The sequence below is a fragment of the Saccopteryx bilineata genome, chromosome 3 (genome assembly GCF_036850765.1).
Source record: "Saccopteryx bilineata isolate mSacBil1 chromosome 3, mSacBil1_pri_phased_curated, whole genome shotgun sequence".
Taxonomy (NCBI): Eukaryota; Metazoa; Chordata; class Mammalia; order Chiroptera; family Emballonuridae; genus Saccopteryx; species Saccopteryx bilineata.
The window spans coordinates 278,552,406-278,574,498 of record NC_089492.1 but is presented as its reverse complement, the minus strand read 5'-3'; the positions used below and the strand labels follow the sequence as shown (position 1 = coordinate 278,574,498).

Sequence of the window (22,093 nt, the reverse complement as noted above, 5' to 3'; positions counted from 1 at the left end):
AATAAGAACAGGTTAAGCCTGACCAGGCGGTGGTGCAGTGGATAGAGCGTTATACTGGGACACACAGAACCCTGGTTCAAAACACCGAAGTTGCCAGCTTGAGTGAGGGCTCATCTAGTTTGAGTACAGCTCACCAGCTTAAGTTCAAAGTTGCTGGCTTAAGGAAGAGGTCACCCGGTCTGCTGTAGCCCTTCCCCACCCCAGTCAAGGCACATATGAGAAAGCAATCAATGAATAACTAAGGTGTCACAACAAAGAACTAATGCTTCTCATCTCTCTCCATTCCTGTCTGTCTGTCGCTAGCTATCCCTCTCTCTCTCTGTCAACAAAAAAAGAAAAACAGGTTAAGAAGAACTAAAGTAACTTGCACAAGATCACATATATATAATGGCTAATTCAGAGTGTGACCCTGAATCTCCTGACACCAATGGATAGTATAGGTAAACAAATACAAGTGGTGAAATAAAATATCTATTAACATAAAACTCAGGATAATATGTACCTAAAAGGAGAAAGGAAAGGAGGGGGTTGGGATGTAGGAGGAGCACCAGAGGGCTTCAAAGATATCAATAACTGATTACTTTTGTGAGTGGAGGCCAGTTGTTTTACAATTACAGTAGTCCTGCCTCATCCATGGTTTCCTGTACTACAGTTACAGTTACCTATAGTCAACCATGAGCTGAAGATCTTAAACAGAAAACTTCTGAAGTAAACTATTGTACATATTCTATAAACAACTGCACACAGTTCTGAGTAGCTTGATGAGGAGCTGACCTACTTCCTCCTGCTCCACCCCACCTACATTAATAATCCCTTTCAGCATATCCATGCTATATTCACTACCCGTTATGACACTTATCTGGGTTACCAGACATATCACAATGTTTGTGTTCAAGTAACCCATATTTTACCTAATAATGGCCCATAGTACAAGACAATTCTGATAATTCAGATATGCCAAAGAGAAGCCATTAAGTGCTTCTTATAAGTAAAACAGTATGTATGTACAATATATAGAAAAAACACAGTATATACACGTAGGGTTCAGTACTGTACATGGTTTTGGGCATTCTTTGAGGGTCTTGGAACGTATCCCCTGTGGATAAGAAGACTACTACTATAGTCTTTAAAACTGAACAATACTTTTTAAAATAAGATTATATATTTCCTAATAATTTTTAAAACAGTAGGGACTTCAAAATAAAGTAAGCAGAAGGATCAGAAATGGTGAAGCAGGGCTACCACAGTGCACTGTGACCAGCAGCAGGGCTGCCGGTGGCATCACAGTGCACTGTAACCTCAACAGTAGGGCTGCTGGCAGCCAACTCGGTATAGGTAAAAATAGTGTCAGATATAACTGGGAGTCACCAAGATGATTAACAGGATTACCAATTAGCTAAGCTACAGCTTAATACAGCTTAGTCTAGCTGTACTAAGAAATCATAATATTTTTATAAAGCCTATCAAAAAAAGGTATTTGAATTTATACAGCAGAAACCTTTATCCTGGGAGCCAGAATTAGAGGAAAAAACCTGCTAGATTAGACTGACAACAGGGTGGAAGTTGACAAAATATAGACATTGAGGAAATAAAGAAAACGAGGTGTTAATGATCAGATCAAAGTTAAACAAGAGGAGTATAAATGCAGGCAGGGACTTGTCATATTGAGAATAGAAAGGAATTACAAAATGAAGGGGTTACAGACTGTAAAAACAGATACAACAGAAATGAACATGGGAATGGTAGAAGAAGCTGTGGTCAGATTTTAGACTTCAAGATCAAAGGCAGAATAGTTTTTAGAGACCAGATCTAAACCAACACTCTTCAACAAAAATATAAGTCACAAAATTAATTTTAAAGTTTTTGGTAGCCACATTAGAAAAAGTAAACAGGTAAAATTAATTTTAGTAATATGTGATTTAATCCAATATATCCCAAATTTCAAATTATAGTCAATATATAAATGAAGACATCTGGTGTATTTTATTATAGCACACTTCAATTTGCACTAGCTGAGCTCAAATGCCATCTAGTGACTATTTTATCAGGTAGTGCAGGCCTAGGCTGTGTCCCTTGGGTTGCTGATTATGAGTCTTCCATTAGTACAATAGTTGTCTTAGGGAAGTGAAAAAAAGAAAGAAGGAAGATGAATCCAGGAGCCCACAATGGTTAGATGGGGCAAAAATAGGCTAGTATTTTTCCTAGTAGAAAGAAAGTAAAAAGGAGAAGTAAATTGTGGGCGAAATGCTAAAATTCTCAAAGAATGGGACAATTTGCCCAAGAAGATTGGGGATGAGTAGTATATGAACTTGTTGCACATGCATCATAGGGCAAGGTCCTACAGACAACAGCGAAGGACCAGAACAATGCTGAGCCCACCTTCTGAGATAGAAAGAATGTTAAGAAAACTAATAATATCTAGCCTTGGCTGGTTGGCTCAGCGGTAGAGCATCAGTCTGGCGTGTGGAAGTCCCGGGTTTGATTCCAGGCCAGGGCACACAGGAGAGGCACCTATCTGCTTCTCTAACCTTCCCCCTTCTCCTTTCTCTCTGTCTCTCTCTTCCCCTCCCGCAGCCAAGGCTCCATGGCAGCAAAGTTGGAATGGGCGCTGAGGACAGCTCCATGGCCTCCGCCTCAGGTGCTAGAATGGCTCTGGCCGCAAAGGAGCAAAGCCCCAGATGGGCAGAGCATCGTCCCCTGGTGGGCATGCCAGTTGGACCCCAGTCAGGCGCATGCGGGAGTCTGTCTGACTGCTTCCCCACTTCTAACTTCGGGGAAAAATAAAAAAAAAAGAAAACTAGTAATATCCACTTGAAAGGCTTTCTAGTAAAGTAATGTTACCTACATTTCCAGAGAGCGAAGAATAGATGGTGGGTGCGACAGTTTGAGGAAGAAACCTGAGAACTGAACTTTTCCAGAAGGTTCATTAACAGGATGTCAGCAGAGATTCTATAAGCACTCTATTATAGAATGAAAATACATGCAAATAAGCAATATAAATAACAGAAGGCAAGTTTCCTGATTCTAGAACCAAGCTGCTTCTGGAGGTTAAGAATACAGTCATGGCCCTGGCCGGTTGGCTCAGTGGTAGAGCGTCGGCCTGGCGTGCGGAAGTCCCGGGTTCGATTCCCGGCCAGGGCACACAGGAGAGGTGCCCATCTGCTTCTCCACCTCTCTCCCTCTCCTTCCTCTCTGTCTCTCTTTCCCTCCCACAGCCGAGGCTCCATTGGAGCAAAAATGGCCCGGGTGCTGGGGATGGCTTCTTGGCCTCAGCCCCAGGCGCTAGAGTGGCTCTGGTCACGACAGAGTGACGCCCCAGATGGGCAGAGCATCGCCCCCTGGTGGGTGTGCCGGGTGGATCCTGGTCGGGCGCATGCGGGAGTCTGTCTGACTGCCTCCCCATTTTCAGCTTCAGAAAAATCCACAAAAAAAAAAAAAAGAATACACAGTCATATAAACTTCATAACAATCTTCTTAAAGAAATAAATGACTTAAATACAGGGTTGGTAATTTATAAGGAAAATAACCATATTTGTGAATTGGCCTTTTCCAAATAAACCCATTTGTGCCTAGCACACAGTGTGCACTGTATAAATACCTGGCACCCAAATACACATGAGAAGAAAGGGCCACTAAGAAAATCTTGTTATTTATTCAAACAGATTACCTTCACAAAAAAAATCTGGTAAGTAGGAAGGATAGTCAATAAAACAGCTTTAAAAATAGGTCTGAAGAGAAGTCAAACCACATAAATCCTATTTACCACAACAAATCCATGTGGATTCCTATGTGTTATTTAAGTTCTATCTAACATTTTCTGTCAGGCATAACGCTGGGATATAGCACAGGCAGTTTCCTGCAGAACATTCAGTTTCTCATAATTCTTCATTCTCAGAAAAATCCAGCAAAATGGTAGACATGAAAGATGAAAAATTTTAACTTCTCCCCAGACAGAGTCTCATTAGGTTTGTCTTAATACTAGTTAATCTTCAGCAGAATTGTTCATTCCTGATGATATCACTCATCTAATAAATTATTTAAATATGTGCATTATAGATCAAAGTCTGTCTAATCCAAAGTATGGCTCTAATACAGGGGTCCCCAAACTACGGCCCGCGGGCCACATGCTGCCCCTGAGGCCATTTATCCGGCCCCTGCCGCACTTCCGGAAGGGGCACCTCTTTCATTGGTGGTCAGTGAGAGGAGCATAGTTCCCATTGAAATACTGGTCAGTTTGTTGATTGAAATTTCCTTGTTCTTTATTTTAAATATTGTATTTGTTCCCGTTCTGGTTTTTTTTTACTTTAAAATAAGATATGTACAGTGTGCATAGGGATTTGTTCATAGGTTTTTTTTATAGTCTGGCCCTCCAACAGTCTGAGGGACAGTGAACTGGCCCCCTGTGTAAAAAGTTTGGGGACCCCTGCTCTAATAGATGACTCACTATAATCTAAATCAAGCTACAGCTAAAACAAAATACAATTAATCTACCTGAATACTGATACTGATCATCTCTCCTCCACCCCCTTCTCTCATTTATATCTTGAAGCAGAGCAGGTTTTACTTTATTTGATTTAGTTTTTATTATTATTTATTCATTTAAAAGAAGAGAGAGAGAGAGAGAGAGAGATAGAGAGAGAGAGAGAGAGAAGGGGGGAGGAGCAGGAAGCATGAACTCCTATATGTGCCCTGACCGGGCAAGCCCAGGGTTTCCAACAGGCAACCTGTTCCATGTCAACACTGTATCACACTGTGCCACCACATATCAGGCTTATTTGATTTAGTTAGGGTAAAAAATAGTTCAGCTGTGAAAATAAATGCTTTATGATACTGATTTACATTAAGATAAGCCAAAAATAAAGAAATTGTGCAGAAATGCCAAGTCATCATTTCAGGTATGATTTTCAAATTTTTTCATTTTGGTTTCTATTAAAAGGGTTACTTACAAAAAAGTAAGACCAATGGATCAGATGTCACCTTTAATTCTTTTGCCCTGGATTCTACAGAGCAATAAAAACTATGGCAAAAAGAGAAGAAAATGGTGGAGAAGAACCAGAGAGAGGCCATAATATATACCTCATAAAATAAAATACAGCATATATAAACTAGAAACTAATGACCTGTTTTAGCACTTGGATTTTTTCCAAAATATATCATAAAACAATGAGGACTGCTTGCTTCTCAAAGAAGCAAATAACAGACATGCCTACTAGACAGAATTTTACCTTTTCATGTACTTTAATGTTTACTTAACAGTTGACACCGCTAAACAAATCTTGGAAAAGTTCAAGATGAACTTTACCATGTCTCTAGATAACATCAAGGTGATTACTATGGCTTCTGATTGGTTACCCTGGGATTTTTATTTAAAAAGAAAATTTTACAGGGGAAATAAATAAGACATAATAAATAGTGATAATCAAACTAATATGATCTTTTCATAATGTTAGGCAATAATATTTAATATATTGATAAATGCCTGTGTAGCAAGGTCTCTGGTTTTCAGTAATAATGAGTAGTTATAAATTAATATTAAAAAGTTTAGAAAACTTCTCAGAAACATAACATTGACATGTAATGTCAGAATAGACAAAGAATTCATTTTCTAAAATTAATTCCCAGCTTAAAAAAATGTTGAATACTCCAAAGCTATTGTGACAAAAGAAGTGCACGGACATTTTTTGAACATTCAGTATCTGCCAGGGCCTTTGCACGTGTTATGTGATTTAATCCTCACACCATCCTATGATGTAGGTATTGTTATTTCCAGTTAATAAATGGCAGAACTTCCACTTGGAGTGAGGTTTAATCTATCCCAAATCTCATAATTAATAAATGGCAAAACTGGGATTCACAACCAGATCTGTATTTTTAAAAAGAAACTTGACTTTCTATAATATAATACTGTAGCAAACTGAGAATTATTTTCCAAAGTTTGTAGTTTGGATATAGGTGAGGAGCCTCTTTGCATCAAAAAAATTATGGGAAAACTGTATTATCAACCTCTTTTTTAAGTTAGACAATAAGGAGAAAATCTTTCTGGGAGTTCATCACAGTTCAATTGTTGGGCTGTAATGGAAACCTCTTCAAGAAGCACTCCAGTAGAGAGGTTATTCATTTTGAATGAAATCTTTTTTCAACACCACAGATATGACTGCTAGAATATTAAAAGGGCCGTATTTTAAATGTTATCTAACACAAATACTGCTCTTACTTAATTGTGGCTTTTGGACATTTTAAAATGAATGTTTTAGGAATTCAACCATTAAGTCATAAAATGTGTTTCATTTTGCATTAGGACCATCCAATTACTCTTATTCTTATATTCTTATTACTTTAAAAATAGATATTTAATGAACATCACTCCACAGACATTGAAGTGCACTTTAATATCATCCATTACCCATTTCAACAGCTGTACTTGTCATACTACTCTTTCTATCAATCCAACTCTAGAAATATTTGCTATAATAAACAAAATTCTGGAATGAGACAATTTTGACAAGTAAATTGCATATCATAACTTAACTGAAATACTTAGTATTAGATAACACTTATCTCTCAGATTACATTCTATAAATACCTTAACATGTAAAATCGGTTACTCAGAGACAGTATTTCTTTCTACCTAACCACCATGACTCTATATAAAAGCTTATTTGTGGATTATATTCCAGGAATATTCAAAACAGAAAATTAGATCACCTGGCTCAGGAAAGGTAATAAATTCTATATTCAACATAGCACCAAACTGTTTTAAGAAAACCTAAATTTCTATCATGGTATCCTGACCAAAGACTTTTCCACTGCTTAGGAATTCAATCTTAATGATTTAATTCAGGGGTCCCCAAACTATGGCCCGCAGGCTGCATGCCGCCCCCCCCTCCCCGCACTTCCGGAAGGGGCACCTCTTTCATTGGTGGTCAGTGAGAGGAGCACAGGATGCGGATGCATCCATTGCAACAATGGAATATTTAGCTCTTTTTTTTTAGTTGAACTTATACCTGCAAAATAAACTTTTACTAAACTGTACAAAAAAAAAAAGTTAACAATACCAGTCAGAAAAACTTCCCTGTTTTAGCCCAAAAAAGTACTATACAAACAGCCCCAAAGTGATACTTTTGGAAATTTTCATTCAGAGCTACTTTCACCCATCAAAGATTCAAAGATTTACTTATGGTTCAGGTACTGTACTAGTTATATGGGGGGAAGGGGCTGAAAGTCAATTTAAGAATTTAAAAACCATTGTACTACAGCTTTAAATTGAGGAAGATTTAATTGTATTAAAGCCAAAGTCGCCTATAAACAATGTACTCTTACTGTAATTATATTAGAAGAGTTAAGTATACAACACCCATCAGGGCAGAATTTTATTCTATCATCAAAATACATTGGAATATACATATTATCAATTTTGTAAAAACTATCTGAGTACTGACTGTGATGCAAAGTTTATTATCTGTAAAATGTTAATACTCTACTATAGACAGGAGACAGAGGGAGTTTCTGAGTCACTAAAGCCCCTTTCCCTAAATTAAGAAATGGTTCAATTTGCCTTGGCTGAGTAGCTCAATTGGTTAGAGCAGTGGTCCCCAACCTTTTTTGGGCCACAGACGGTTTAATGTCAGAAAATATTTTCACGGACTGGCCTTTAGGGTGGGACGGATAAATGCACAAAATAAAATTATGCTACCGGCGTAAAAACTGTGGTATTTTAAAATATAATTGTCGAACTTACGAGTCAAGTTGCATCAAGAGTGAGTCTTAGACGGATATAACAGAGGGAATCTGGTCATTTTTTAAAAATAAAACATCATTCAGACTTAAATGTAAATAAAAGAGAAATAATGTAAGTTATTTATTCTTTCTCTGCAGACCAGTACCAAATGGCCCACGGACCACTACCGGTCCGTGGCCTGGGGGTTGGGGACCACTGGGTTAGAGTATCATCCAAATCAATATTCCGAGGTTGCAGGTCAATCTCTGGTCAGGGTACATACAAGAATCAACCAATGAATGCATAAATGAGTGGAACAAATCAATGTTCTTTTGTCTCCCCTCTCTCTCTCAAATCAATAATAATAAATATTTTTAAAAGAAATAGGCCAATTTATTATCTATGTGGCCAAAACATGGGGACACATTCTGCTCTTTTCACTGAAGGCCAGTCCCAACAAAGAAGTCTTATTTAGGCAATGGGTATTACATGCTCCACAGCCATGTTCTTAATATTAGAATTATATGGGCCCCATCCAAGCAATTAAATGATAATCTCTGGAGAACTGCAATCCAGACATCAAAGATTTTATTGGCAGCTGGGCCTGAAAACCACAGATCTCTATCTCATTTCCGAGCAATGACATTATATGGATCAGGCAAACACTGTACTGAACCATTTCTGCATTCTTTATAATTAGTTCAACATCTAAATGACTTTTTTTTGGCCTTTCATTAGACAATGATGGACTCATATAATAGGATGGCTTTCACAATATACCTAGATCTGACAGGCTACTTGCATTCCCATAATAGTAACTACACTATTTAAAGATATCCCAGATTTAGACATGTGGCTCCACATTTAAGAACCAAAAGTTTAAATATTGTGCAGCTAAATTTTTATCAATATAAAGCTCCAAATTTGCAAATTTATGTCTCCCAAAATTGTTTCCAGGTTGGTTGTTTAAAAATGAAAACACAGTGTTGCCTGACCAGGCAGTGGCATCAGAGCATCAACCCAGAACGCGCAGAGGACACAGGTTCAAAACCTCGCTGTCACCGGCTTGAGCGCGGGCTCATTCACCTTGAGCGTGGGTTCACAGACATGACCCCATGGTCGCTGGCTTGAGCCCAAGGTTTCTGGCTTGAACAAGGGGTCGCTTGCTCTGCTGTAACTCCCCAGTCAAGACACATATTAGAAAGCAATCAATGAACTACTAAGGTGCTTCAACTATATATATGTAAGGGTTGGTTATAATCCAAAAATTATTTATAAAAATCTAGTTTATCTAAAATAATTCTGAAATAATGTACTATGGTAAATTAACAAGGAAAAGTGTCAAGAGTTGATATTTTTAAGGAGAATTTGTCACTCTGATTCTTACAGTGGTAGATCTAGTTTTAGAGCATGTTATATTAATAACTTCTAGTGTGAGTGTAAGGTCGGTGGATAATGGGGGATGGTCACATGGGGAACTCAGACCTGCGAACTTTGGCTAGGACCGCCAACCAAGCACACCAAAGGAGGCTTCAGAGGAACCGTTTGGAAAAAAGCGACCGTCTACCAGCCAGTGGGATTTCACCACGTCATATTAGCTCAACTTCCCTAGAGGGACCCCTTTAAATATCTCCCACACGGTTTAATCCGTGCAACTTCCCTGGTCTCCATCTTACCTCAGCACCAGGGAACCTTGCCGAGCGGGATGCGCTCTGTACTCAATAAAGCCGTTTACTATTCCACACTTTGTGGCTCTGGCCTCTTCCTTCCTTCTCGGCGGGGAAAAATACCTTACAGTGAGATTTTCTTTTTGAAAGATGCTCTGGAAATGGCCATTGTTGGTCAAATAAGTTTGTAAAATATGATTTTTATGTTTGCTTGCTTATAGTTTGCATTGAGGGCTGGGCAGCGCCAGGTATATGTGGGTTTGTGGAATTGCAAATTACCTTCCTGCTTGAGAAGGGCCATTGTTTTGCTAATGTTTGCTGGAGGAGAGGTTTTCAGGCCAGAAAGTTTTGAAAAGAGATCAGAAGAGAAGAAGGAGGAAGAAGCCATGTTTTGCAGGGAGAGCAGAGAGAATGCAGAGTGCTGAAGGAGAAGCCAGTTTGTGCAAAGAGGAAAAGGTGTGCAGATGGGGAACCAGAGCTGAGGGGCTTTACGAGCTCCGCTAAGACTGGTGGGGCCTTTAATTCTAAGAGAAACCAGAGAAAATTCTTCTGGTTGTGGAACCGGAGAATGTGTCAGTGGCTTTGGGAGCCCTGTGTGTTTCCTCGTTGGCTGGTGCAAAACTTTAATAAAGGAATGGCCCAGAATATTTGGCTCCACTGTTTCTTTACCATCTGCCCAAATCTAATGTGAACCTGCATGTGAATGGCCGTGATGGCCGTGACTACTGGCCACACAGCCATTCTACAAGAAATCTGTCATCCTTAAGACTTCTGGAGTAAGTAAAACTAAGCAGAACACAAATATTTGGTAAAGGATGCCTTTTGGATGCATCCAGCTTTTTTTATCTTTTTCATATTTTCTACAAGTTGCACAAAGTATTATAATCCCATTTTCTAATACATACCTCAACAGTGTTTTTCCCTCTTTGGGTTATATCCTTCATAATTTCATTGCTATTGAAGTTAAGTGACAACCACTCTCAAAACCAAAGAGCAATGCCTTCTAGGTCCTTGATACTTACTTTCTTTGCCTATTGGCTAGCCTCCATTCCTTTTGCTAAATCCTTCCCTTCTTAACTATTGCCAAATAGTTATGTAAATAAGCCCAGCTGCTTCTGAGTCATCACTTCTGTATACAATTTCTCTAACTCCCAATGTGAACCTTGATATGCTCTATGAACCCTTAACAGTCCCTGGAATTATTCAGTGTCTCTTTGAACATGACAGGTGGACTTTCAGTAATTTTTCTTACTATGCTGGGGTTGTTATTGGCAGGTGTTGCTCACAAACTAGTATTTCTATCGCTCCATTTCAACATTGATTGTCCTAATGGTAACCCAAGACTTTTTTCTCTAAACCTACTACTGTTTTCTAAAAGAGTAAAATTTCCATGTGTGTAAGATTAAAAAGCTGAGAATAAATACAACAGTTAGTTTATACTGCATTTGGTGTAAAAAATTAACTGCTGATTTAGCAATAGTTTCTTGCCATGACACCAAAGGCACAGGCAACTAGAGAAAAAACAGATAAAGACTTCATCAAATTAAAAACTTCTCTGTAAATGACACTATCATCAGTGAAAAGGCAAGTGACCAGAGGAAAGATATTTACAAATCATACATGTAAAAAAGGATTTTTTTTTGTTTTTGTGAGAGAGGAAAAGGATGAGAGACGAACTACAATTCAACAACAAAAATAACCAATTAAAAAATGGACAAAGAACTTGAAAAGACAAATGGCCAAATAAGCACATGAGATGCTCAATATGACTAATTATTAGTAACATGCAAATATTTTACAAACAATGCATGCATATGAATTTTCTAACACTATCAAGTTTGCTATATCAAAAGGAGCATATTCTGTTGAAGACAAGAACTGGCCAATTATGATACAAAATGCTATTTGTTAATCATATCTAAAACTAACATTTCTTACTTTCATTTTCTCTTTGAGTTTCTTTAATTTCCAAATAAACAGGATGTTATTTTTACTTCTGTATTAATGTTTAAGCTTATGAAAAATGTAAAATTATGTTCAACTAAAATAAATTATAATTTTGACTACCTTTATAAAAATCAGAAATTGTATTCTATACTTTCAGCTTAAACAAAATTTATATAGATTTTATTTTCTTGTTAAGTCCTAATTTGATAGAAGTACATTCAGAAAACATAAATATGATTGGAATTTAACATTTTTCTCTGTAGCCTAACATATGACCAAGTTTTCTAAATGCTCCTTATGTATCTAAAAAAGAGTGCATTTAGTTAAATAAGAAAATTATCAAAACAAATTTATTATTTCATTCAAATTACCCATTCCTTTTTAAAATCTTAAATTAGTAAAAAGTTTTCTATATTTTTATATGGTAATTTATATATGATAATTGTGACTTTCAAATCAATGACCTCAATTATTTTTATCTTGGCTGAATATGTAAACATTCCTTTTTCATATATTCTTGTGCTTTTAACTCCTATCAGTATGGCTCCAGACACCATTTCCATTCAGATTCCAGAACCTCTCAAAGCCATTTCGAGATGCCAGCAACATAGAGGCATGCACACTTGATATTCAAAGTACCAGCCTCACCCCTCCTTTTGTTCTTTCACCAGCTGAGTTTCTGACATTCAAGGACCAGCCTGCAGGAACTTCCTGCTCAGAAGTCTGAGCAACAATCCTAAAGGACCCTTCCTCCAAGCTCCTAGACCCTGGCAAAGCCACTATTTCTTTCATTCCCTTAGCTGCTTCCTCAGTTATTAATCTTTGGACTACCTCAGAATCCCCTTGATAATCAATTAGCTAGTATAAAAAATTCATGTATTTAATCCCCTCTATTTGAAATACTAAATATGGTGCCTTTTTTTCCCTGACAAAGCGTGAACTGCTATACTGCTAAACTAATTAGGTTGTCATATGATCAAGGTCAAATTTTAGAATTAATTGAACTATAAAAGATGAGCAATTTTTTATTTATTTGTTTACTTTTTTATTTGTTTGTTTGTTTATTTATTTACTTATTAAGTGAGAAGAGGGTAAATAGAGAGACAGACTCCCGCATGTGTCTCAACCAGGATCCACCTGGCAGCCCACATCTGGGGCCGATGCTTTAATCAACTGAGCTACCCTCAGCACCTCAGGCCAAAGCTCAAAAAAATCAGGCCACTGGCTGCTAGAGGGGAAGAACAACAAAGAGGGGGAGAAGGAGAAAGAGGAGAAGAGACAGAAAGAGGAGAAGAGAAAAAGGGGAAGAGAAGCAGATGGTCCCTTCTCATGTGTGCCCTGACCAGGGATTGAATCCAGGATATTCCCAAGCTGGGCCAATGCTCTATCCACTAAGCAAACTGGCCAGGCCACAAAATTTAAATAAAAATGAACATCAACAAAACACTCAGCCTACATCAAAGACAATAAAAGAAATATCTGTGAACTTGCAATCAGTTCTTACCGATTAGTTCTTACAAAATTCATTGGCTCTCTAAAAACAGTGTTGAATTAATACAAAATTGATTTTTAAAACTTTCACTCTTTATACTTAGGTATTTCAAAATATAGGCTTTAGTCTTAAAAATTTGCCAAACAGAATCTAAAACTTGGGGTATATGAAGAAAGTCTGAATAATAACTGCACTTAGCTATCATTTTACAGCAACACTTAAAACCTACCTAGACAAATTTTAGTATAAAGTCACTGAGATATTTTTCTAGCTATATGTAATGCAAAGAACAGCATAATCAAACAAGTATATAAAAATTACTTTAGGTATATTTCATGATAAGTTATAAGACTACATAAAAGATAAAAATCACCTAATAGGAAAACATTTGGTGAAGTCCTGCTTCATCAACATGGTTGGAATTGTTTTTGTTAATGTAAACAAAAAAATGACAAAAGAGCTCAAATTCTCTAATCAAACATGACCACATTAAAAAAATCTCAACAACTAAAGAAAAGAGCTTACCACAATTGTTTAGTATATATCAGATGAAACCAGAGACATAAAAGACCTGAATATTTTTTTAAGCCTGTGTAACTTACTAATGACCCTTGTAAAGGCATGTTAATTTGTAAAATGTTTAAGACAATATCTGTTGAAGAAATTTTCAACAAGGTGTAAATTTTTAAGTAGGCAAATACTCAACTGAAAAATAAAACGAAACTGATGATTTGGCACCAAAAACTGATGATTTGGCACCAACAGGGCCAACTCCACATAATCAGTACTGCAGTCTGCCAAGCCCAAATCAAATTCTCACGTGCCATGACTGCAGCTTTCAAACACCACTCACCTCAAAAACTACCTTAGGCCCTGGCCGGCTGGCTCAGCGGTAGAGAGTCGGCCTGGTGTGCGGAGGACCCGGGTTCAATTCCCGGCCAGGGCACATAGGAGAAGCGCCCATTTGCTTCTCCACCCCCCCCCCTTCCTCTCTGTCTCTCTCTTCCCCTCCCGCAGCCAAGGCTCCACTGGAGCAAAGATGGCCCGGGTGCTGGGGATGATGGCTCCTTGGACTCTGCCCCAGGCACTAGAGTGGCTCTGGTCTTGGCAGAGCGATGCCCCAGAGGGGCAGAGCATCACCCCCTGGTGGGCAGAGCGTTGCCCCTGGTGGGCGTGCTGGGTGGATCCCGGTCGGGCGCATGCGGGAGTCTGTCTGTCTCTCTCCGTTTCCAGCTTCAGAAAAAATACAAAAAAAAAAAAACACAAAAAACAAAAAACAAACTATCTTAGATAGCCACAATATGTTCCATGAGAAAGAGAGTATAAAAATTATAAATTGTGCTTTGCTTTCTTTATTTCTTTTTTTTATTTTTTACAGAAACAGAGAGAGTCAGACACAGGGATAGATAGGGACAGACAGACAGGAACAGAGAGAGATGAAAGCATCAATCATCAGTTTTTCGTGTGACACCATAGTTGTTCATTGATTGCTTTCTCATATGAGCCTTGACTGGGGGCCTTCAGCAGACCGAGTAACCCCTTGCTCAAGCCAGCGACCTTGGGTCCAAGCTGGTGAGCTTTGCTCAAACCAGATGATCCCACACTCAAGCTGGTGACCTCAGGGTCTCAAACCTGGGTCCTCTTCATCCCAGTCCAACACTCTATCCACTGCGCCACTGCATGGTCAGGCCTTTGCTTTCTTTTTAAAGGAAGTATATATTCATTCATTTCAATAATGAAATGTGAAAAAACTTTCAAAGCTTCCTTTGCTTTATCCTGGTTAGCACAGCTGATTGTCAAGACTTGTCAAACTCAGAATTTATTTTTATAAAAGACAAAAATTTTTTTTAAATCACAAAAATACATAAAAACTTGTCTTAAGTACATAAAATCACTATTTTCATAATAAAGAAAAATAAGTATGCAAAGCCTAAAACAATCAGTCAACAACAGTGAGGCACTGAGAATTCTTCCTTAGTAAAACAGGACCGTTAAAAGAAAAATGTCTGGAAGTTAGATAAAGCAAAAAGATAATAGGACCTGAATTTTTTTTTTTTTCATTATAGAGAGGGGAGAGAGAGAGAAAGAGAGTGAAAGAAGGGGGGAGGAGCAGGAAGCATCAACTCCCATATGTGCCCTGACCAGGCAAGCCCAGGGTTTTGAACTGGCAACCTCAGCGTTTCCAGGTTGACGCTTTACCCACTGCGCCACCACAGGTCAGGCAATAGGACCTGAATTTGAAATTCATCCTTTACTGCCAATAAAAATTGTACTGTTAAGCCTGACCAGGTGGTGGCACAGTGGATAGAACGTCGGCCTGAGATGCTGAGGACCCAGGTTCGAAACTCCAAGGTCGCTGCCTTGAGCATGAGGATCATAGACATGACCTCATGGTCACTGGCTTGAGCAGGGATCACTGGCTCGGCTGGAGCCCCCCAACCCCCACTCCGGTCAAGGCACATATGAGAAAGCAATCAATGAACAACTAAAAAACTGCAACTATGAGTTGATGCTTCTCTCTCCCCGTGTGTCTTGTCCCTGTCTGTTTCTGTCTCTCTTGTGCACAAACACACACACAAATTGTAGTGTTAAAATACTAAATATAATCACTATTCCTCTGTGAAGAAGTCCTTTGCTTAGCATTTCTACAGATAATAAAAATCTAACCAGTGGACTGTCACCATCTCAGCCCACTATGTGACATGACTGAGTTGATCTCTCAGGGGAAAAAAAGAAATTTCTAGGAACAGTAGGCAAAAAGTATATATCATTCCAATTCGGCATTACTCTGCGCCTGTCTTCTCACTGATTACTGTGAACCCAGCTTGAAAAGTGCCAACAATTGATTAGTAAGTAGTAAAAAATTTTGTCTTGCTTAATTTAAGTCAGTGTTTTTAAACTGCTGGTCAGCTAGAAATTTCGTGCCAATCCATTAAAGAGTTAACCACGCTAATGTTGTATGAAAATCACAGACTCTAATTTAAGAAATTTCATATAATTCAAATAACAAACTTCTGATACTTTTATTTTATTTATTTATTCATTTGAGAGAGAGAGAGAGAGAGAGAGAGAGAAGGGGGGAGGAGCAGGAAGCAGCTTTGACTCCCATATGTGCCTTGACCGGGCAAGCCCAGGGTTTTGAATCGTCAACCTCAGCATTCCAGGTTGACGCTTTATCCACTGTGCCACCACAGGTCAGTCTGATACTTTTTAAAGATATAAAATGAAAGAATGCAAAATTTGCCCAATTTTATATCTAAAATGTAGAATTCAAAAAATTTTCATAACTGACTGCTCTGAAGTAATTTCTAAAACCCTTGGAGATCCTGAAGGGAATTCAGATTTCATCTCATACAAGCCTGTTATTTACAAGGAGGAAAACTGATCTTTAATAGGAATTCCCAGTAGGTCAAACTTTGAGGTAGTAACGGCATGGCTGGGACTCCAACCCAATCTCTTGGCTCATAGGAGAGTGCATTTCTCTACTTACTTTTGAAATCTTTCCCAAAGATGTACATTTAAATTCCAAATTCTTCACCATTCACAGAGTAAGAACATTCTGGGTTTAGAGACTGTTCAAGTGCTGCCACCTCAGAGCAACTGAAAAGAATTCAAGCCTGAAAAGATTCTGTGTCTCACAAATTCACCACAGTTTGAAACTGTACTTAACTGTCAATCTCTAATACTCAAAAGTTTTTTACTTGGATTAAACAAAACCTCCAGAGGGGAAAGGGCTACAAGAGACTTAGAAGTCATGTAACAAAAAAAACTGCATACAAAACCTGATGTGTACACACAAGTGTGTATGTGTGTGCATATGTCAAATCCTACCTTTATGTGAAGAGACTGCCACTGCTGTAAGGAAACAACTAAGACCAATTTTCTACATTTTCCCTCTTTTATGTTTCAAAGCTTTGAAATTCATTTTTCTTCAGCTTAGCTGCCTTCACTTACACCCTAATAGATTGACTTACTGTCACACACTGAGTCACAGACTCAGGTAGCAACCTGGAACAAAGAGAGACTGTTATTCAAAAAGGGCATGTTGCTAAAGAAATTTCTTTAACCTTATCTTCAAGTTGCTCTGAATCTAATAGTTCTGTGCATAAGATTAAACCATACCACTGTCAACAGAAAATGATCAAGCCTGGCCCAACTTTCATTCTCATATCAAGGATAAGCAAACACCTGGATGGTGTCTCAAACTCATGGGTAGAACTGAGTTTCACACTAACACCAGACAGATAGCCACATTAGATGAGACACACACACACACACACACACACACACACACACACACACAAATACTGAGGCAAATGAAATCTGACAGACATGAAAATGATAAGCCACTTACTTAAAGCACTTAGTGTGTCCTGTTCAGAAGCAGGATTTGATTTATATAATCTTCACAGCTACCCCTCTTAAAGGGTGGCAGAATTCTAATTCTCCCCTATATAGCAAATGAAGAAACCAGATTCTAAAGATACTAAATAATTTATCCAACATCATGTAACCAGAAAATAACACATCAAGCCCCAGAACCTGCATCTGTTTGAACCCAAGCCTGCACTCCTTTTTCCTCTATTTTGAAGGCTTTGTTTTCTATGATCCACCAATACATCAACTGTTAAGGCTAGGAGACTGAGTTTCTCAAAACACTCCCTATTCTCCCAGATATGCCAGTCTAGAAAAATGTTCTCACTTTATCAATAGATGTTAAAACATTGTTAGGGGACAAATTAATTCATATAAAGCTATCTGTTTGAATGTCAGGAGAAAAACAGGCGGCAGAGAACCAGGTGTGATTTACAGGGTTCATTCATCACTTTAAGCAAAAATGGTAGGAAAACAGACACAGGAAAATAAAACAACATTTGGTGACCCTTTCTTCTATTATTCATGTACTCTGACTTCTAAAAGCAAAAAACAAAATGGAATACAGAAAGGCATCTGTGGGTTGAAACACTGAGACCATTGCGAGATCACCCTCTCTCAAAGGCAAACTATACATCTGCAAGCCATATACTGTACTTAGGCATTTTAGAGAGAATTCTGGCAAGTTCCAGAAGTGGATTTCTGGTCAGTTCACTGACATGGCACCGTGGCAGCTTCCCTACCCTCAGAGAGCCGCATCATATTCTGTCCAGTAAGGTCTAAATCTCAGCCCCGGGAAAGGCAGGAGGAAGGCTGTCTCCTACTTAACACTACTAACATAAAACAAAGAGGCACGAGGTTTGGAAGGCCTTTTTTGAGTTTTGGAGACAACATATATTACAATTAAGTGTGCTAAAAATATTACAATTAAGTGTGCTAAACCTTGACCTACCTACAGGGTCACCTGAGAGGTTTCCAACTTGGAGTGAGGGACTGAACAAAAGGCTAGGGAATAAGTTTGGGTAGCAACACAAACTGCTCTATCACATGGGACCGATGATCCAGCAGATCCAAGGTCATCTGAAGTGTCTGTGCCAAACAGATGCTGTAAAAAGCCTCTAGTCACTGCGCACTGCAGCAGCTCTTCACCAAAGGACACTGGTGCTAAAGAAGCCAGCTTTCCCCAACACTCCACAGGGTGAATTTCCAGCAAGTTCTGCAGGAAGGTTTTCTAGTACATTACACTAGTATGGAACTACAGTGACTTCTCTAACATTAGGTTAGCCACAGCCGTGTACTCGCCACTGTCAGTCCTGCAAAGAAGGCTCTTCCATGGGAATTCTATCTTGGCCCTAGGTGAGACAGCTGCTCCTTATGCTATTTTTATATTCTTTAAAGTTGTCTTTTGTATTAGCCAATCCTTCACTACTCCAATTCCACATTGTACTTAATAATCCTTTATAATAAATTTTCCCTATTCAAAACACTGCATAGCTTGTCTCTCTTGATTAAAGTTACACCAATAAACCTTATCAACAGCTTGGATGGTTCTGTTCAATGCCATGAAAACCAATACAAGAACCTTATTTTAAACAATTAAGAGATCAATTTGACATGTTTTACTTTTAAAAATTCAAAATTAAATAGGAATTATTTAGAGCAAGTTGAAGCATAGTAATAAATCCGAATACATATTTCTTTTATTTATTTATTTTTAATTTTTTTAAGTGAGAGGAGGAGGAGATGGAGAGGCTTCCACATGTGCCCCAACCAGGATCCACTCGGCAACCCCTATCTGGGGCTGATGCTCTAATCAACCGAGCTGTCCTCAGCACCTAAATCTGACGCTTGGACCAACTAAGCCATCCCCAGTGCCCAGGGCCAACACTCGTACCAACTGAGCCACTGGCTAAGGGAAAGAAAGAGAGAGAAGGGGAAGAGGGAAAAGAAGAGAAGCAGATGGTCTCCTCTCATGTGTGCCTATCCGGGGATCAAACCAGGACATCCGCATGCCAGGCCAAAACTCTTATCCACTGAGTCAACCAGCCAGGGCCATTTATGTATTTCTTAACTGGGCTATTTCAGTAATGGTCTGGGCAGCTGTATTGTCCTTCTCCAGATGTTTCATAGTCTAAACTAGTATTAATCAGTCCCTAACTTATAATCACCAGCTTTCATCATAATTTTTTTTCCTTAAGTGAGAAACAGGGAGGCAGAGAGATAGACTCCCACATGCGCTCTGACCAGGATCTACCCAGCAAGCCCCCTACCAGGCGATGCTCTGCCCATCTGGGGCCACTGCTCTGCTGCTCAGCAACCGAGCTATTTTAGTGCCTGAGGTGAGGACATGGAGCCATCCTCAGCGCCAGGGGCCAACTTGCTCCAATCAGGCCATGGCTGCAGAAGGGGAAGAGAGAGATAGGGAGAAAGATGGGAGAGGTGGAGAAGCAGGTAGTCGCTTCTTCTGTGTGCCCTGTCTGGAAATCGAACCTGGGACATCCACATGCCAGGCCAAAGATCTACTGCTGAGCCAACCAGCCAGGGCTCATCATTATTTTCAGTAAGTAATTCCTTATCTCTTTTATTATTCAAGTTTTAAAAGGCCTAAAATATGGAAGCCCAAATTGAAGATAATGTTATAAAGTTAATTTTCATTACTAAAAGGAGCAGTTCTTACGTATAAATACTCTCTATCTCAAATAACATGGATCAAGGTTATTGGCTTGATTTTCTACACATTCCAGTAAGAGACTTTATAACTGGCCAACTCTTAACCACAAGGAAGCCCAAATAAACATATCATGGTGTGTTGGTACAAGAAAAACAGTATCTTGGGCAATGGCTTAAAAAGCAGGAGATCCATAGTATTATTGAATGTCTTCTTAAAACAATGTTTTAATGTCTGCTGTGACTGTTAACTAGAAATATACTTTCATTATTTTTTTTTTTGAGAGAGAGAGAAAGGAGATGAGAAGCATCAACTTGTAGTTGCTTCACTTTAGCTGTTCACTGACTGCTTCTCATACATGCCTTGACCAGGGGACTCAGGCTGAGCCAGTGACTCCGTGCTCAAGGCAGCGAGCTTTGGCTCAAGCCAGCAACCTTTAGGCTCAAGCCAGCGACCTTGGGAATCATATCACTGATACCAAGGCTAAGGCTGGTGACCTCAGGGTTTCAAACTGGGGACCTCAGTGTTCCAGGTTGGCCCTCTATCCACTGCACCATCACCAGTCAGGCTGAGTACATTATTCTTTAACAGTTCAAAATTTTAAGCCTAACAAATTCCAATGATCTATTTATAAAATCAAACACCAGCCCTGGCCACTTGGCTCAGTGGTAGAGCGTCAGCCTGGCGTGCAGGAGTCCCGGGTTCGATTCCCGGCCAGGGCACACAGGAGAAGCGCCCATCTGCTTCTCCACCCCTCCCCCTCTCCTTCCTCTCTGTCTCTCTCTTCCCCTTCCGCAGCCAAGGCTCCACTGGAGCAAAGATGGCCCGGATGGACGCTGAGGATGGCTCTGTGGCCTCTGCCTCAGACGCTAGACTGGCTCTGATTGCGGCAGAGCAATGCCCCAAGATGGGCAGAGCATCGCCCCCTTGTGGGCATGCCGGGTGGATCCCGGTGGGCGCATGCGGGAGTCTGTCTGACTGCCTCCCGTTTCCAGCTTCGGAAAAATACACACACACAAAAAAATCAAACACTGAAACAGACAAGTGCCCACTAAATTATACAAGACAGAAAGATACCCACACTTTTTACAAAGTAGAAAATAACCACCAACATTCTACCAAAAAGGGAGAAGAGTGGAAGACTACAGATTATGCATTGAAAAGCAAACAAGTGCTTTGTGGCTTTTAATAAACTTTAGAATCACATACTAATTTCTAAAACAAAAAGAAAAACTAAATATCACTGAGAGTTCATTTTGAATGACTCCATAAATAAAATGTATAAAATTATTAGTAGCAACCATTATGTGTCTAAAAAAATACAAAAGACAAAATAGAAATTACACTTTAAGTAATGTTATAAAGTTATTACTTAAAAGACTGCTTTAGAAAATCAGAAAAGCTGCTTTTACACAGAAATTTATATTTTTTAAAATATATAGTTTTTCTTACTTGAGAGAGTCCAGGGGACGATGCATGTCCCGGGGGCGTTGCCGCAAGATTTGGATGCCCCTTGTTTATTTCATGTGCTGCATAAGGGGAAGGGGTGGAGGGTCCCGGCTGTCTTGCTACCTGTAAGGAAATTAATATTTAGGAAGAATATTATAATAGTAACAATCTTAATAACATAGCTAAACTGGCAAACTTTTAAAAATTGAATTCTCTGCCTCACAATTGATACTAAAATGCCAAAATGATCAAAGGCTTTAGTTTTTAATATTAAAGCACTGAAATTCTTAGAAAGACAATAAATAGAATATTTTCATCAAAAAAAAGTCAAAATAAAAAATTTTAAGAATGTTTTATTGATTGATTTTAGAGGGATAGAGAGAGGAAGGGGGAAAGAGTGAGAGAAGAAAGCATTAATTTGCTGTTCCACCTAGTTGTGCGTTCACTGGTCACTTCCTGTGTGTGCCCTGACCGGGACTGAACCTGTAATTTAGTGTTTCGGGACAACACTCTCACCAACTGAGCTAGCTGGCCAGAGCGATAAAAGATTCTTGAAGCATAATCTAAAACCAAAAGCTTTGAAGGAAAATATATGCTAGCCCTGGCCAGGTAGCTCAGTTGGTGATAGTTGTCCCCATACACCAAGGTAGCAGGTTCAATCTCCAGTCAGGGCACATATAAGAATCAACCGATGAATGCATAAACAAGGAATAACAAATCGATGTTTCTCTTTCTCTCCCTCTCTCCCCCTTCCTCACTCTCTCTAAAAACATTAAAAA

The 22,093-nt window shown here is 39.1% G+C and overlaps 1 protein-coding gene across 23 annotated transcripts in view; it reads right to left on the bottom strand.

Annotated features, from left to right (window-relative positions):
- The window catches only part of EIF4G3 (eukaryotic translation initiation factor 4 gamma 3), a 345,052-nt gene that overhangs the window by 208,591 nt on the left and 114,368 nt on the right, over window positions 1-22,093 (bottom strand). For all 23 annotated transcript variants that reach the window (XM_066270225.1, XM_066270224.1, XM_066270204.1 and 20 more), the window contains one exon: window positions 21,318-21,437. Coding sequence is in view for 1 of the 23 variants with exons in the window: in XM_066270221.1 (XP_066126318.1) it covers window positions 21,318-21,437 (120 nt within the window). In the remaining 22 variants the exon portion in view is untranslated. The remainder of the gene's footprint in view (window positions 1-21,317; window positions 21,438-22,093) is intronic.